The sequence below is a fragment of the Centruroides vittatus genome, unplaced genomic scaffold (genome assembly GCF_030686945.1).
Source record: "Centruroides vittatus isolate TY-2023 unplaced genomic scaffold, ASM3068694v2 contig_920, whole genome shotgun sequence".
Taxonomy (NCBI): Eukaryota; Metazoa; Arthropoda; class Arachnida; order Scorpiones; family Buthidae; genus Centruroides; species Centruroides vittatus.
Genome location: NW_027122607.1, coordinates 767,842 through 785,805, shown reverse-complemented (window position 1 = coordinate 785,805; position 17,964 = coordinate 767,842). Strand labels below are relative to the sequence as shown.

The window sequence follows — 17,964 nt, the reverse complement described above, 5'->3', positions numbered from 1 at the left end:
TTCCGCAGTACTACAACAACATAAGCATATATGCAAGATATGTCGATGACATCATCGTGCTATGGAAAACGGACATAGACATCGAAGTATTCGTAGAGCGGTTTAATGACAACCGGTATGGCCTCAACGTCGAGCTGGAACAGCATAGCGAGACGGCGGTACATTTCCTGGACCTGAGCATAGAGTTAGGGGAAAACAGCATTAATACCTCCATATACCGCAAGACGACAAATTTCCCGACTTACATACCAGCAGATTCTTGTGACCCCTACCAATACAAAATCGCGGCGTTCGGAGCTTTGGTCAGAAGGGCGCACACGCACTGCTCCACACGGGAAGCACGGGAACAGGAAATGAGGTACCTGCGGGAACTGGCAAAAGAGCACGGATTTGATGGATTAATTCGGAGATTGGAGAAGCAATATGCAGATGATACAAGTAGGACGCCACCCCCCAACGGCGACATGGGAGAGCTAACACAACGATTGGTACCAGTAACCTACAACCCCAGGTTGGCATCATTATATAGAAGTATCGCGAAAAAACAACGAATACGCATAGCATACAGACGATGCCCGTCGATGTTTCAAATACTACGTAATGATAAGGATGAGCCGGACAGAAGAAAACTACCAGGGGTGTACGCACGCGGTCCCTTTAAAGGACCATAGATATGATAGAAATTTAATATACATCAGCACCACAAAACGATCAGTGGAGATTAGATGGAAGGAACATCAGCAAGACATTGGGGCTAACAGAAAAAGCACCGCTCTTGCGATTTACGCCTCGGACCCGGAAATATCTGCGGACTTCGCGAATGCAAAACTCATCACCACCACTCGCCACACGGACCACCTCAGATGGTTGGAGCAAATGGAGATTTGTAAAGCCTTCAAGTACTCCCAACCAATCAATTCGAAGGACGAGATGAAGCTATCTTTAGCGTGGCAGGCTCTAATTCAAGACAACGGTTCGAAACAATGAGGGCCAAATGAATAAAACAAGGGCCCTTAAGGAGAAGTCGCATCAAAAAAGTTACGATCAGACTGACGTTGGATGATTACGTCACGAAGATAAGCACATGTTCGTCGGACGAAAACTTTGGAATATTGGATAGCACGCGGTTTCCTTAGATTCGGAATTCGGACGATTCGAATTTTTATCCGTTGGGAGGATAGTATTCAATGGAACGATCAAAAAATGAAAATTTCGCTTGAAGAAGGACCTAGTGAGGGTTCGAAAACGTTTGCGTAACAACTTGGACTGCACCGGTTACAAGGTTTTTCGGGAGATTGGAATAGTATTAACCCGGTGTGTATAGGTGAATTACATCTCAAATAGATATTTTATTTTGTAATTAAAAAAAAGTAAAAAGTAAGTAGTTTTTATAAGAACATTTGTTAGCTGAATTTATATTAAGATATTTTGATATTTTATATTAAGATATATATAACAATCATTTCTCAAGACATGGTTTTTATTAAAATTATGATATTTGAATAAATTAAATAAATTTACAAACTTACCTCTTCCATTTCTCTAACAAAATGAATAAGGTCTAATAATTTCTCCAATGCTTCTTCATTTTCAACACCATATTCTGATATCAATTGGCTTTTGTTACATTTCCAAATATCACGAAGTGGTAGATCTGAGGGTAACACATCTCCTAGAGTTGCAGTTAAGTTATTATCTGCTAGGAATGATCCAACAGTAGGATCTGAATCATCCATCTAAAAGATTGTAAAAAATACAGTCATAAATAATCAAACGTTTTCATACTTTTTTCTCATTTGTTATTATTTTAAACAATAGTTAAGATTTTTTTCCTGCTATAATTTGATATTTAACACTTTCATTATTGATTGACACGATTTTGCATCTCGACACTTATCACGTAGGGTCAATGTGGGTAAATATGAGATATCTTTCAAAACTTTTGTAACAGCATTTGTTAGGATCAGTAGTTTAGAGAAATACATGACAAGGTCTATAGATAGTGTTAAAATCTAATGGAGTATTCATTTTTTCTGTATGTATGAGATGTTGAGCAAAATTTTTTTTCCTGTCTCATATTTTTCTTTCAAAAGATAAAATATGAGACACTGGGAGGTGAAAAAGGAGATACCCATTATAACACCTTGGACTTGCCTATGCCAACAGGGACATTAATAATGAGGTACTACAGGTTAAATGCAAGACATTTTTGTATAAAAACATTGTGCCATGATATTTAATTCCCAAGATATATAATTTTTAAAAATGATTTTTTATACAGCCTATTTTTTTGGCATTTTCACATGAAATTTTTTAATTGAAGTAAGTAGATAAGATTAAATAATCATCATTGAAAATTACTCTGTAATTGTGTACAATATAAAAGTGTAAAATAAAACAAAATTTTAAAGACACGAGTCTAGGTTTAAGTAATTTTATTAACCTTTGTGTACAAAGTATATTACGATACCAACTATTTTATATAACTAATAGTAAATAAATATGGTATAGGCCTAAATTAAATGTTTAAAGAATAAAAATATAACTAAACTGGGTTAATAATTCAATAGGCTGTAGACCAAAAATTCTTACTGGAACTAAAATAATTAATATAAACAACACCTTTAACAATCCAGCAATAAATATTTAATGTGATAATAATGTTTTCGACTATCTTAAATAGCCATCTTCAGTTAAACAAACTCAAACTGAAAGAATGCAGAAAAATAGAATACAAGCAATACAAACATTCAAAAGTTCAAATTAAATTCCAATGTCAAAACGCAGTCGCGTTATTAGAAAACATTAAAGTGCACGTGCTATAAATAGTAGTAATAATAAAACACAACAAAAATATTGCTGCAATATAGGCATATTACAAGATAACCATTATGTGTTATGGTAAAATGATTTCTATGCAGTGGATAAACCATCCACATCTTTGTGATTAATACAACCCGCACTAATGTGGGCCTTGTAGATTTCTAGCTTTTCCAGGTGCTTCAGCACTTGTTTGTTGTTCGTGGCCCTAATGATAGATGCTTTGTCCCAATGCCCATTGACATCCTAATGCTTAGTGAAAGCCGCTAGAACGGTACTATCCAAGTACTTGTTGATGGAGTATTTGTGCTCGTTAATTCTCTGCTTTAAATGCCACATGGTTGCACCGACATACACAAGATCCGAATTAAAGCAACGATCCCTTAAAGGTATAGAATATACCTGTCTTAGAATTCTGGTTTTCTTTTTTTCTTGTCATTTCTTAATATTCTATATACCGTAGAATTACGTCGATATAACAAAGTTAAGTTATTGTTTCTGGTGACATTCTTAACCAACGTGTGCAAGAAAGGTAAATAATTCAGAACCACCTCTCTTTCTTGATCTATAGGAGGATGCTGTCGATTTTTTGGCTTCTGTAATTTAGTGATAAGCCCATCAATTTCTTTACTTCAGTATCCCTGCTGTAATGCTGTAGTACGAATGTAATTTAATTCTTTATAGGTATCAACCACACTGGTACAATGCTTGTAAGCACGTTTGATCCACGAATGAAATGCTGCATATTTAAAATTCCTAGGATCGAAAGAATTTTTTGAGATGAATAATGGGCTAATAACTGGGTTTTCTATAAATGTCCATCCATATTTAGACCCTCTTTGCATGTGATGGCAAGATCAAGGAAATTTACATTAGTGGCACTTTCTTGGTCCAGTGATAATGCCAAACCATATGGGTTTCTGTTGATTTCGTTAAGGAAATCCCGAGTGCTGCTATGATTTTTCCAGAGGATGAAAACATCGTCGACATACCTTGCGTATAAATGATTTGATTTTTAAAGATGGGTAGGACCTTGTTCTCCAAACAACGTAAAACCAGTTCACATAAAATAGCAGACATTGGGCTCCCCATTGGCGCCCCTCTTTGCTGCAAATATGTCTCATCCTCAAAGACGAAAAACGATGTGTAACATACCAAATCTGCCAGCTCTAAAATGTGTGCATGGTATCTTGGTGCATTTTCAATGTTAGCAAAAAGAAAGTCTCAGCTCACAAAAAAACATAGCGGTAGCTTTATAGACAGAAACAAGGACTTAAAATCTCTTATAGTCCTATATTCTCTATCTTGGAGGTTAATGTTGTTGAGCTTCTCCACAAGCTGTATGGCGTTTTTATAGCATAAGGGTATTCTTGAATCTTCGGGCAGATAAACTTGACAAGCTGCTTCTCAATGGCAAAAGTAGGGGATCTGCATTTCTCTTATTATAGGGCGTAGCTGGCAATCAGGCTTGTGCGTTTTACCGAAAGTGAAAATTCTAGGTGTTTTTGGAGCTCGCAAAACTGCATCATGCATACGTAGAACACGAGCCAGAGGGGTTAAAGAGAATTTCTTGACCCTACGCTGCAGTGATTCTATGGGAGCATGCTGGCATTTGGTGATTTTGATGTAATCATGCAACTTTTGTATGTAAGAGTGACGTTTAATAAGCACAACTCCTTTAGATTTATCTGCTTTAATAAGATCATCATCATTCATTCTTAGCCATTGTCTTGACAATTCAATGTAGTTGTGGAACCTTCTCACTTCCATATTAGACTTTCTTTCTTTTGCTGTGCTGAATCTTGTTTTCCATCTAACGTAATCTTGCCCAGCAGGATGCAAATCCTTAATAATCATTTCAATATTTGGAATAATATTCTCCAGTCTTGGTATAGGACTAGGAGCAAAAAGCAGGCCATATTTTAAAGCCTCTAAAAGACATTTGGAAGGATGATATTATCCCAAGCCATTATAAAGGTGTTATTCATTAAGCAAGGTTTGATGTTCTAAACACACACTAACCATTTAATCTTTTTAACATAGTTATGCCTTAAATTTCTTTTGAAAGAGCATGCTAAATTGATGACTCTATTGTTGACATCCTTTAGAAGTAGCGGATCTTGTTTAAAAAGGTGGTCCTCCATATGAATAAGTTCATGCAGTAAGGCATAATAACATCTTCTAGAAGTCCTGATGGCTTTGTTAAGGCAAAGATATTTCAGCTTCAGTAATAAAGACTCACAGCCAACGGGGAGACGTATACAATAAATGGAACTTGGGAAAACACCATTTAAGCGGCATTGAGAAAGGAATTCAAACTTCTCTTTTGCTTTGCATAGCTTGATAACAATTCTTCTATAAATCTTGGCCAGCATAGACATAAAACAAACCAAAAATTCTTACTGGAACTAAAATTACTATTACTGGAACTTTCCTCCCCTTGCCACTCTAATGTCTATTTTTGGTAAAGTTGATGGTTGCTCCAATCCACGATTTTTTCTCATTTCTCTTGACAAGTAGTTTTTCAGAAGCTCTGTCACTCTTAGAGGAAGTGCTCAGTGGCATAGCGAGGGGGGTGTATCATGCACCAGGTGCCACTCACAAACGGGTACCCAAATGGTCTCCAAGACAAACTGTGTGTGTTTCTGGAGGGGGAGGGGGGTGCCAATAAAGTGTCATGCCCCGGGCGCCAGTTATGTTCGCTATGCCACTGGAAGTGCTATCTGTGGGAAACTTTTATGAAGTTCTTTGACTGCATTTGTAAAATGGAATACTTTCCCCTTTTTTTGAGCAAAAAATTAAGAATGAAATTGTCTATTTTACACTAGCCCAGGTTCTCACACTTATCCCTACCTGAGTTTCATGAATTAAATAAATTTTTGTCATTCTATCTTATGAAAATAAGTTTTTATTTTTAATCTCTCATTATTGCTATGTTATTTATTTATTTATTTATTTGCCACCCAAATTCTTTACAGATTTTGAATTTCAAATCTAAAAATATCTAATATTTGAATTTGTCCTTTTTTATGTGTCTTAATAAATCTTATTTTTGTTGTTATCTAATTGTCAAATAATTTCAATTACACTTATATTTTATCACAAACACAGCCATAAACTTCCAGCAAAGTGAGATTCCATTTTTTTTTAAATACAAATTTCAAAATTCATTCAATTGTACATTATTCATAAAACTATGCAATGATCATTATTAAATACAACTGAAACCATTAGTGATATTAAATTTAAGTATTGTGCTAGAACTTAAAAGAATTTTTTTTTTCTCTTATGTGATTCAAGAAGTTATACAAGAAGTGAAAAGGGCATATTTAGCATGGCTAAGTTCAAGGTCCCCTAAACTTGAAAGCCAATATATCAAAACAAAAAAACCTGCAGTAGAGATTGTAAAATCATCAAAGGAGAAAGCTTATTTGGCAGAAAACTGAAATCAGACTATACAAATTCAAAAAATATTTTGACAGACTATCTGTTGTCTTCTTGGATGGCAGGGCACACAATAAAGAATGCAACAGATCACAAGATTATAAACAACAGATGAAAAGAGTACTTTAATGATTTTATAAACTCAATGGATACCAAAATTACTAACATGAATTGAGTGCATTTTGGGATAAAGAACAATCTCATCATGAAAGAAATCAGAAAGACAATCAAATCATTTAAATCTTGCATAGTAGTAGGTGATGATGAAATTTAAACTGAAATGTTAATGGCATATTCTGGTTAACTCATGTTTATCAGGTGTTCTGGAAAGGCACCAAAGCAATGACAGACTGGGTTATAAGCTCTATCTTTAAGAAGGGACAGAGAGTGAATGCTCTAATTAAGAATTCAAAGACTGCATTCAAATAGGCTCTTCATAAGAAGAGCTTACAAATACAGCATTAGACTTTGCTAAGGTTGAATTGTCATCTCTCTTGTTTATTATCTGTGAGATAAATTAGTGCTGAGAACAGTCTTTTCAATGTCATTCCTTTTTGTCATTAAACACAGTTAATGTTGAAAAGACAGTGGTCTCAATGCTAATTTATCTCAAACATTTCAGTGTGGTGAAAAAAGTTCTTTGTTTTGTTTATTATTTACATGGACCGAATAGATAGCCACAGATGATGTGATAAGAATTGTTTTTAGAGACTGTAGAATATGTTGATTACTATTTACTGATGACCAGTTTATCTCAAAAGCTCACAAAGTGATCTTCAAGATGCACTTGATAAGTTCCTAGCTATTTGCACTAATGCTAGAATGAAAATAAGCATGCCAAAGACAGTGTTGATACTATCAAGAAATCCTGTTCAATATACTCTCCAGATAAAGGAGGTCAGGCAGACGGAGAAGTTTAAAATATTTAGCAATTGCATTCATAAGTGATAAAAAGCATGACAAAAATAGACACCTAAATAGATCAAGAAAGTACCATACTATGGAAACTAAACTGATCAGTAATGCTCAAGAAAGAGTTAGCAAGAAAGGCAAAATCATCAGTTTTCCACTTGGTTTATGTCCCAATTGTTACCTAAAGGCATGAATGTTGGATAATGACCAAAAGATGCAATCCCAAATAGAGACAGCAAAGATAAGATTTCTCAGACCAGCTGTTGGTATAATGAGCCTTGACAAAGTTCAAACACTGTCAGTCTTAATACAAAGAAGTAATTTGACAAAGACATCATAATTACATTATGGACACACAAGCAGAATGGCACAGCGCCATTCTACCAAAAGTACAGTTTACACAATAAGGAAGAAGGTTCAAAAGTGGCTAAAAAATTTCACATGTAATTAATGGGCAGTTTCTAAGAACTGTAGTTGAGATGACTTGCATGTTACAAGAATGATTTATAGTAAAACTTATTTCTGATGAATATTTAAATTTTTACTTCCAAGTTAGTTAAAGTTACATGTATCATATTTACACAAACAACTTTATAATATTCTATTTTAAATTTTTTTTATAAATTTCTATTTTATAATATTCTATTTACTTATCTATTTTTCAAAATTTTAATTCTAATAATAAATTAAACATTTTAATACAGTGGTTGATCGGTTAACGAACAAATCTGATAAAAATCTTTTGTGAAAGTGTTCGTTATGTTCAGACAACAAACACAAGAAGAAGACACATAAAATAACGAATACTGATTGGTCTTCCCTTGTCTTTGGGCAACAATCTGAAACTTTTTGGAGTGTGGGAGACTTCGACATTGACACTCAACCCAGTATATACTGATCGGATAATATTCCTCCAAACTTTGAAACTCTCCCTTGTAATTCCAGCCATTTATTTTTCTGACAAACAATTTTCTTATAGTATTCACCAGACTGTCGGGTGGGCACTTGTTAAGTTTTGCGTTGGTTTTTATTTTTGAAAGGTGAGAGTATAATAGCAAAGTGGGCAGAAGATGTAAGATGTTGCTGAGCAGTATGGCTTGAACAGGTCTACAGTAAGCCACAGTTCAATCTTATCTAAGAAAGATACTGTATAATCAAGAAGACTCGAGCAGCTAAAGGAGTAACAAAAATCACATCTGAGAAATAAAGAACATTGAAGAGCTCATAATGGAACCTGAAATAGATCTGACGACAGAAGAAAACCAAGAAACTCGGTGACATATGTTTTCTTCTGAAAAAGAGGATTAATGCTGACATCTGCCATTAAAGATCTTTTGAAGAAGTGGGAGGATGTCAGAACAATGGTCTTAGAATGGCATTAAACCAGGTTGAGGTTAATAGGTAATAGGCTTAGGATCTCTACAATTACAATGCTATTAATTACTTTCAAAAAATCCTGAAGAAGAGAGAAAAGCAATCAACATTAGACAGATTCTTTAACCCCACAAACAGAAAAAAACATGACTAATATAAATGCAAGACTGTGTATATATGTATTTTTATTATTACATATAAATAAACGTAGTAAGAAAGTATATATTCTTTTATTTTTTGGGGTCTCCAGAACAAATTAATCAAATTCCCATAAAAACCTATGGTAAATCAATAATCGGTTAACGAACAATTTGGATAGCAAACAAAATCTTGGAATGAATTATGTTCATTAACCGATCACCCACTGTATTTACATATATATTTTTTTCATACCCCAATTTCCACTTACAACATAGATGCATTGCTAGTTATACTATTTGAACCCTTACCTAACCTTTAGACAGAGGACTAGTAATAGATAAGTTATGATTCAAGTTACACCTTAGGATAAGTTTGTCTTCCAAAATTTTCCAGATGACTCAATTAAATATCTAAAGTGAATTTCTAATTATTAATAAGATGGCAGCTGAATACTTTTAGATAAAATTCTATAATTTAACTACTTAAACAGCTTATTATTCTAGGTCAAAATGACTGGTTTAAATACTTTCAGAATAAATAAAAATGAAAAGACATTATTATTATTAAAATAAAAATGTTTGCTGTAGCATTATTAAAAACAACACTAAACATTATTAATTCTCTAAATAATTAAACAAATTCTAAATTAGAGTTATGTTAATTAATATAATTCAGGAATTTGGACTTCAGGCAGTCAATTTATAATCTGTTTACTATATTAATAATTAGTAAATTTGAAATGATTTGATTAACTTTATCTTAACTTTAAATTAAGTAAATTTGAAAAATCTTGGAAGTAAACCATTACATCAGTCCAAAATTAATAATTTACTGAATAAATAAGTGAAATGGAATTAGATAGAATACTGATAACATGTTTTCAATTAGTGGAATAGTTAAGTCCTATATAATATTGTAACTAAGTAACTGAAATGCAGTGAAACATCATAATTACCATGACAACGACAAACTCTGCAATATCTTTATCATCAAACAAATCAATTCGCTTCAATTCATGTGAATGTTTGTCAAATATACTTGTGCACTAAACTCACATACACACATATGTACAATACAAGTGATAGAAGTCAATAGAAAGAAGTTGTCAATAAGTATCTTTCTGTTTCAAACTACATTTTATATTTTTGCAATATTGAAATCATTTACAACATATAATTAAACTATAAAATTAAAATTTCAAGATTATAAAATAATGTTAAAAAATAAAGTAATATTATATCTTTAAGATGCTTAAAAAACATTTTTTTTATCTCATTATTGCATTTAACATGACTTGGATTTTTTCATTTCCATATAACTATAAATAATATGGAATTACATCAGAAGGTTTCTCAAATCAATAACTATTATATTTATATTTAATCATTTTAATAATAAAGTGATTATATATAAATGTTTAAAATATATTTATTTAAATATATCTATAATATAATAATAAATGAAGTTAAAAATTCATAACAAATGGTGTAATGCATACAGTCTAATAAGTTTAAATTCCATCATCAGTTAAATTGACAAATACTTCAAATTTTCTAATCTCTGCACACAAAGCTAGAACTAATTTAAATTTTGCAAGTAATCTTCTCATAGCTGTTTACTGCCATATGAACAATGTAGGTGTACACATTAAGTATATACAAACAGTTTTTACACCTTTTTTTTTTAAATGATTATGATTTAACAAACTGTAAACAACCTTTAAAGTCCAGTAACAAAAAGTTGTTTACAGGTTGTTTGTGATTCATTCCAGTATTAAGATGGTGATTTAACATGATTTAAAAGAAATAATTTGTCAAGTATGATTCTAAAGAGGAATGAGCTTTGAAGTTTCAATGTGATTTGAAATCGTTAATGTAGTCTTATACAGAATTATATAAAGACCTAGCCACAATACAAACCCAGCCATTAATAACTGAATTCGTTCATAAAACCACTGTAATGTCAGCACAACAGGACATTACTACTAATGTTGTTCAGGAGTTCACAGAAAGAACTTCACCTGTAGACAAAGAACATGACAACCAAAGCATTTTTAGAGATAGCAGTGATATTGCAATCGTGCACATATGACAACATATATGTTTATTGTCATAAAATGACAGCAAATAAAATCTTACGTATAACTCACATTACATATTCTGCCAATTATTGTGTTCATTAATTCTTTGATTTTTGTTTTCCAAATAAAATTTATGTTCCTATAATTCATTTTTATTTATGAGCAATATATATGAAATAAAATTTGGTTACATGCAAAAAATAAGATTTTACAAGATTTTTCAAATGGTTTATTTCATTATTTTTGTTGATTTCTTAAGTCTGTAACCAATCTTCTATTTCTTTTATACATAATTTCCAGAAACCAATCTATCAAGTAAAAACAGAATTAGGTGTACAGTACATATTTACACACATCTATACATTTAAAACTTTAAGGTTCAAATCCATTGCAGGTAATTTTTCTTCAAATACTCTCAAATTTAATTAATTTTATTATATTAATAATTATTAAATTTGAAATAACAGATAGTAACAAACCTATCTTACTTAAATTTCCATTTTATTAACTAAATCAGTGGTTCTCAACCTGTGGGTTGCAACTCCTTTGGGGGTCGAACGACCTTTTCACAGGGGTTACCTAAGACCATCAGAAAACAGACATTTCCGACGGTCTTAGGAACCAACATACCATTCTCTATCCATTTCCAGGTGGGTGTGCCCACATGCAGATAAGCCCATATACAAGTACCCAGAATGATGACATCATCGCACCAACCCCATCACATACACCCCGTACAAATACAGGTGTATGTGACAGGGTTGGCGCCATAATGTACTTATGCGGACCAGTTACACATGTGTAGAGAGCAGCTACTGGGTAGAAAGCAGCTACTGTGTTGAAATCAGCAGTATTGAAGATGAAACGACACTTCATGAATTATAATTACTGGGTAAATGTAAAATCATCAACTACTGCAAAAAAAATATATATATATATCTGTACCACAGGAACTTAATCTGGATGCTGATTGTCTTTCAGCTGTGGTTGATGTGAATATTGCCCCCTTGTGATAGTAACAGGTATGTAAAAAAATAACACAGAGAATGGTAAATCATAAGAAACTTTAATGAACTGTATTGACTGAATTATGCCTTGTATCATCTTTTGTATTATTAAAGCTATTGTTATATATTATTTTCATTAGCAAACCATCCCATGACAATGGATCGTGTAGAGAAGAACATTAAGAAAAGAAAGTCTAGTGAGGAATTTTTATAGTATTGTTTTACCTCAATAATTATAGCAGGAATTGAGAAACTGCAAAGTGTTATTTGTTGTGAGCTTCGTGATGAACTCAAAACATTTTGTAATCAGAAAGCAAGACTCTAGTTCGAAGCACTTTTCAGTGATAAAAGTGAACTGCAGAAAATAGCTTACTTGGTTGACACCTTTGACATCTGTTGTCAAATGCAACAGGTCTCAGTTTGTCTGAAAATATCTGATCATTCCAAATGAAACTTCAGCTTTGGCAAAAAGATTGGATGAAAATAAAATCTACATGTTACCTACCTTATCTGCTTTCTTTGAGGAACGTGACATTGAATCAGATAAAAGGATTACAATGATAATTTCTGTGAAAGAACACTTGCACACTTGCAGAAGAAATTTTATCATACTTTCCAAATCTTCCTCACACCCCATTTGCACTTGCCAAAAGCCCATTCACAGTCAAAATTGAAGATGTTCCTGAGACAACACAAGAGGAGTTCATTAAACTTATTAACAGCGATGCAGCGAGAACTGATTTCTCTACAATGCCAGTTACAAAATTCTGGATCAAGTGTTTGTAGTCATATCTTGTTCTGACTGAGACTGTGTTGCCCCTTCTTCCATTTCCAACAACATATCTTTGTGATACAGGGTTTTCCAGCTTGTTGGTTATCAAGTCTAAATAGAGAAGTAGACTTGTTAAGGAAGATGATCTTCGTTAAGCTCTTGCAAAGATTACCCCGAGAATTTCTGATCTGGCAAGAAAGAAGCAATTCCAACCATCACACTGAGATTGGCTTTATAAGCATACTGTTGCAAAATATAGCAATGTAGTTTACTGTTGTTATATTAAGACTTACCCATGTTACACCATGCTTCAAGACAAAATTTCATTTATTTGTAATTAGAAATAAATATTTCACAATATATAATTACATAGTTTTTGTGATTGATCACCTACGCTTTAATTATGTTCAATTTGTAACAATGAAAATACATCCTTCATATCAGATATTTACATTATGATTCATAACAGTAGCAAAATCACAGTTACGAAGTAGCAACAAAAATACTTTTATGGTTCGGGGTAACCACAACACGAGGAACTGTATTAAAGGGTGGCGACATTAGGAAGGTTGAGAACCACCGAACTAAATCAACCAATTCTAATTCCATTCATAAATATATGTGCAAAATTATATTCTCACGTCAAACTTTCATAGCATTATTATATTCAAATTAGAAACGTCACATTCACCAAACCGAAAGAATCAAAAATCAAACATACGCACAATAACAGACCACTTTACAAGCAATCACTAATTCTAATACACAAGTTACGAGATTATAACGTAGTTGTAGTAACAGACAATTTTGAAAAATTAAATGGAATTTTTTTAATGTATCGAACACTGAAAAATTCAGATATATTTGTTACTATCTCAAATTTTTTTTTTAAGTATAATACCTATTAAACGATTTAGCGTAAGAAAGCAGAAAAGTGTAAAATCACTCGTAAGGAGTATCTCTCGCAAGCGGATATCGTCACACCTTCTTAGTTTACGTCGATGAGAATTTACTCTCGGTAAAAAAACAAACAAATTAAGTAAAAACACACGACGTAACTTATCGTAAATAATTATCTTATTTTTATAAATACAAAAATTTAAGTAAGTTTTGTATTTATAACTGTGAATGAAAGGAAAGGTAAACCCACTCATTCACATTTATAATCTTGGCTAAAAAAAAAAAAAAAACAGGTCTTAATGTAAATAGAAATAAAATCATAATCATCATTTAAATTCCCTAAATTTGTGTGCTGTATGTTTAAACGAAACGTGATTAACCATTAGATAATTTATTTACGATAATTAATAATATTACTTTATTTCAATTAAGACTTGTACTCCTTTCAACTCCACCATACCTGTTTCTTCGAAAGTATGCCAACGCAAATGAGCAACAGGTGTCAATTAAAAGGAAAGAGCGTAATTTTCATACTTGCAGATTTTAAATGTTTTAAAGTATATAAAACGTAGATACAAAATACAAATTCGATTTCTTTTTTTGTTTTAAATAAACAAACAGCAAATTGCGTGACTTACTTCGTTAAGACGTGAAAAACTTTCTACCGAAACTTGTTGCTAGATCATCCAATAGTAGTTGGTTTTTCTCATACTGTGTTTAACCTATCGTTCTTCCTATTTATTATGTTTACATTACCTCGCTCAAAACTAAGATAACAGAGCAGACCTTCTTCCGAAAGGCATTTACGACAAGGATTATGGGAAAAGAAAATAAACACTAAGAAATTAAAACAGTTTTATTGAAAGTGCCATCTGCAGTCGGAAAGTATAAATCGTAATTTAAAAAAAAAAATTCTAAGAAAAGTAATAAACATTAAATATTTCTTTCGTCTAACTTTATCTAAATGTGTTATTTTAAATTATAAACGTTTAAATTAAAAAAAAACTTTTATAAGACGAGCGTTTGAGTTTTAATATTAGCATTTATTCTTATGTTCGTTAATGTCGGCGGGTTGATAGAACGCGGAGTGTTCTGACAAAAAGTTTAGTAACGTAAATGAATTAAAGACGAAACAGATATGACATAATAAAAGATGAATCGCGCGCGTAAAAAAGTATAGTGAAAATAAAAAATAAGATGGATTAGTAAACTGCACGAAATTTGAACGGTCGACGCAGCTTTAGAACAGTACACGATCTACTGTGGGAAAAGCGCATATATTTTTGTATATACAGTATATTTGATCATATTCTCATAATTCCTCAAAATGTGCCGTTATACAAGTGTTCGAATTACAACAAATTATATAATTTGTTGTAATTCGAACACTTGTACAGTACAAACAATTATAGTTTTCCAAATATTGAACTCGGCTGAATAATCGATTATAATAATCGCTAACACTGAAATACAAAATCTGATAAATACAGTTTACGTTATATCAGTCGTGTATTTACATAGTATAACTACTTTTATAATTGACTAACTCATAAATATTAATAATTTTACTATTTAACTAATCTTCATTTCAAATAATTTTTCATTAGCTCTTAAATTTTTTTTATTCTTATTATAAATCACTAATAAATTTTCATCTAAAATTTGTGTACAATGTTTTAAATACAAATTAAAATTTTTCATTCGTTATTAATCGATATTATTTTTAATAATTGATTTAATAAATTTGTTCGCATAGTTTTATAATTATCTTTGTCACGTAGCCTGTATTTTCATAAAGATTATTATTTGGACCATAAAATTATAGGTTAATGTTACCTATGGTTCCAAAATGGCGGCTCGTCTCTGATTCCAGCAAATAGAAGAAAGGAAACAGTGGGGACGCATGTTCTAACCTAACCTAACTAACCTATTCTAATAATTTTGTTGGTAATAATTATGGTAATTTATTAGAATAGGTTAGGTTAGGTTAGGTTAGAACGTGCGTCCCCACTGTTTCCTTTCTTCTATTTGCTGGAATCAGAGACGAGCCGCCATTTTGGAACCATAGGTGACATTAACCAAATTATATTACTAATCTATAATACTAACTCATTAAATGTTCATGTAGTAAAATTTATTAAAATAGAAGAAATAATTTTTCAAAGAATCTGAAATAATTTTCTTGAAATTAATATGTGAGATTTTTAAATTTTTTACGCGTACAAAATGAAAACCTAAAAATACTAAGAATAAGCAAAAGTTAATCGTGCAAAAGATTTTTAAACGGATCTTTTATTTAATGAACAATTGTAATGTTTAATTTTCAAATTAACTTAAATCACTTGCAAATATTGTTCTGATTTTGTGACGAGCGACCGAATGCACTATTAAATTAAATTTTTAGAATATAATGGCTGACCGTTGGAAACACACTTCATTGCTAATTTGTCCAGTGCTTATTATTAAAAAAAATATTGTTTCGAGTTTTTAAAAGAAGCGATAAAAACTGTCGCCACTTTTTAAAACCCGTCTTCGATCAATACACAAATAAGAGCGAAAGTGTAAATTCGATCGTGTCTTTCGTTCCGATAAATTATAACTTATATTTTCAACATCTTTTTTTCAGTATTTTTATTCAAAAAATTTTAAAATGTTTCAAAAATACGATTTCAATCATTCAATAGGATGGAAGACAATTGACTGTATAAAAGTATAGGAAGTAACTTCAGTCATTATATGAGTATCTTTAATGTTATTTCTAGATAATGGAACGGATTTCAATCAAGATTCAGATATGTCCAGTAAGTTAAGGTCACTAAACTTTACAACATTGGCTAATCAGCATTTGATTCTAACTGATAGGCATCCTAATGGAATTTCAACACGCTACTTCTCTATTGGAGTTTCTAGTATCTATAACAGGGGCACGCATTAAGTTAAATTGTTTTTAAACGAACCGCAGTATTATAGCTAAAATATATACGTATATAAACATTAATTAATATATTTTTTTTAATAAAATAAGATAATGTGCTCAACGGCAGATCCACATATCTTTAGAGGGCGTGCAGAAATGAAATCATGCTTTACAAATTTGTTTATTAACTGAGGTAACCTGCTTTACTTGAGGAAAAATTCCTAGATGGAGGAGCTCCTCACCTGAGCCCTGTACATTCCCTAAATCCGCTTTTGAATGGGCCACGACAATCACGCAGGCAGTAGACCAGCGGTCGGGGAACCAAGGTAAATTACCCCAAATGGGGTAAAAATGAAATTATTGGGGGTAATAAGGAGTTTCTCTAAAACCTAAAGAGTAAATGTTTTCAATGAAATTATTGTACATAAATGAAGCAAAGCCATTTTTGTACTAATCAAGTTGCAGTTGTCGTGAACGATAACGCAACAACTTAACTTAAAGAACATACCAAACGCATTCCATTAGACCCAAAAGTTTAAATTGCTTCACAGGCTCCAACAAACCTACACCCCGACTGCATTTTTAGAAACTAAAACCCACAGTATTTGAATACATCCACACGTGAGTTTATTCGAATCACATTTTCTGGCCTACGTATTCTAGCGCAAGCAGACTAGCTTTTAGTTGCACATAGCCTATATAGAGTCCTGGTCCCGTTAACAACGGGACCTGGACTCTTATAAGGGGCAGATGCGGATTTATCAGGAAACAAAGCAAGCAACTGTTTGATGCTCCGCGCTATGAGCCTCGTCGAAAACTCTGCCCGTATATTTTATTAAAAAATTTCTCCTTGAGTTAAGAAGATATTGTAGATTGAATTTTTGTTGGAAAGCATCGTGCGACTATTTTTACGTTACCAATAACAAACTGTTCAGGTCAAAAGTCATTCAGCACACTGAAGCGTGTAAAAAATTATTTGCGAGAAACTATCAGATATAAGCCTCACGTTTATTGAGAACGACAGATTGCAGAAATTGTCTTTCGATGAAGTGATTGAGCAGTTTGCGGCTGAGAAAAATCGGAAGAAGTTGTAGTATACATGATAAACTATGTAATAAACTGTATAATAATGATAAATGAGTTTAATTTTTCCTTCAATTTCAGCATTTCTTCTGACTTTCCTTCTTCGACTGCACTAGCTACAGTAACTTCTTTCCTCTCGTCAGGGTTATGCTTACGATACATATGTGGCACATGTGAGAGCACAAAGAGAGTGTTCTCCCTCCTCACCTAGTTTTTAATATGACGTTTACCATATTTGAATAATCTTAACTCGAGCACGAAACTAACATCTTGCGTTTAAGCATAATTTTTCATATTCTATCAAATAAAATATGTCTCATAATTTTGTCGGTTTTAATATTTCGGAAAGGGTTCTGATAAAGAATCTGGGTTCAGTCCGGTTATGGTTCTCGGGAAATTTTATACAAATATTCCTCGTACAATACGGCATTTCTACAATACGGTTTCGCTTCAAAAAAAAAAAAAAAAAAAAAAAAAAAAAAAAAAAAAAAAATGGGGATATTCCCCGTATAAC

General features: G+C 32.2%; 1 protein-coding gene across 3 annotated transcripts in view; it reads right to left on the bottom strand.

Moving 5' to 3' along the window:
- Positions 1-14,284, bottom strand: part of LOC136984472 (microtubule-associated serine/threonine-protein kinase 3-like) — a 112,999-nt gene extending 98,715 nt beyond the window's left edge. For all 3 annotated transcript variants that reach the window (XM_067281459.1, XM_067281462.1, XM_067281463.1), the window contains exons 1-2: positions 14,089-14,284; positions 1,530-1,736 (exon numbers count right to left, since the gene is read on the bottom strand). In XM_067281459.1, the coding sequence (XP_067137560.1) occupies positions 1,530-1,736 (207 nt within the window). In that variant the 5' untranslated portion in view covers positions 14,089-14,284. The remainder of the gene's footprint in view (positions 1-1,529; positions 1,737-14,088) is intronic.
- Positions 14,285-17,964: the final 3,680 nt, after the last annotated feature.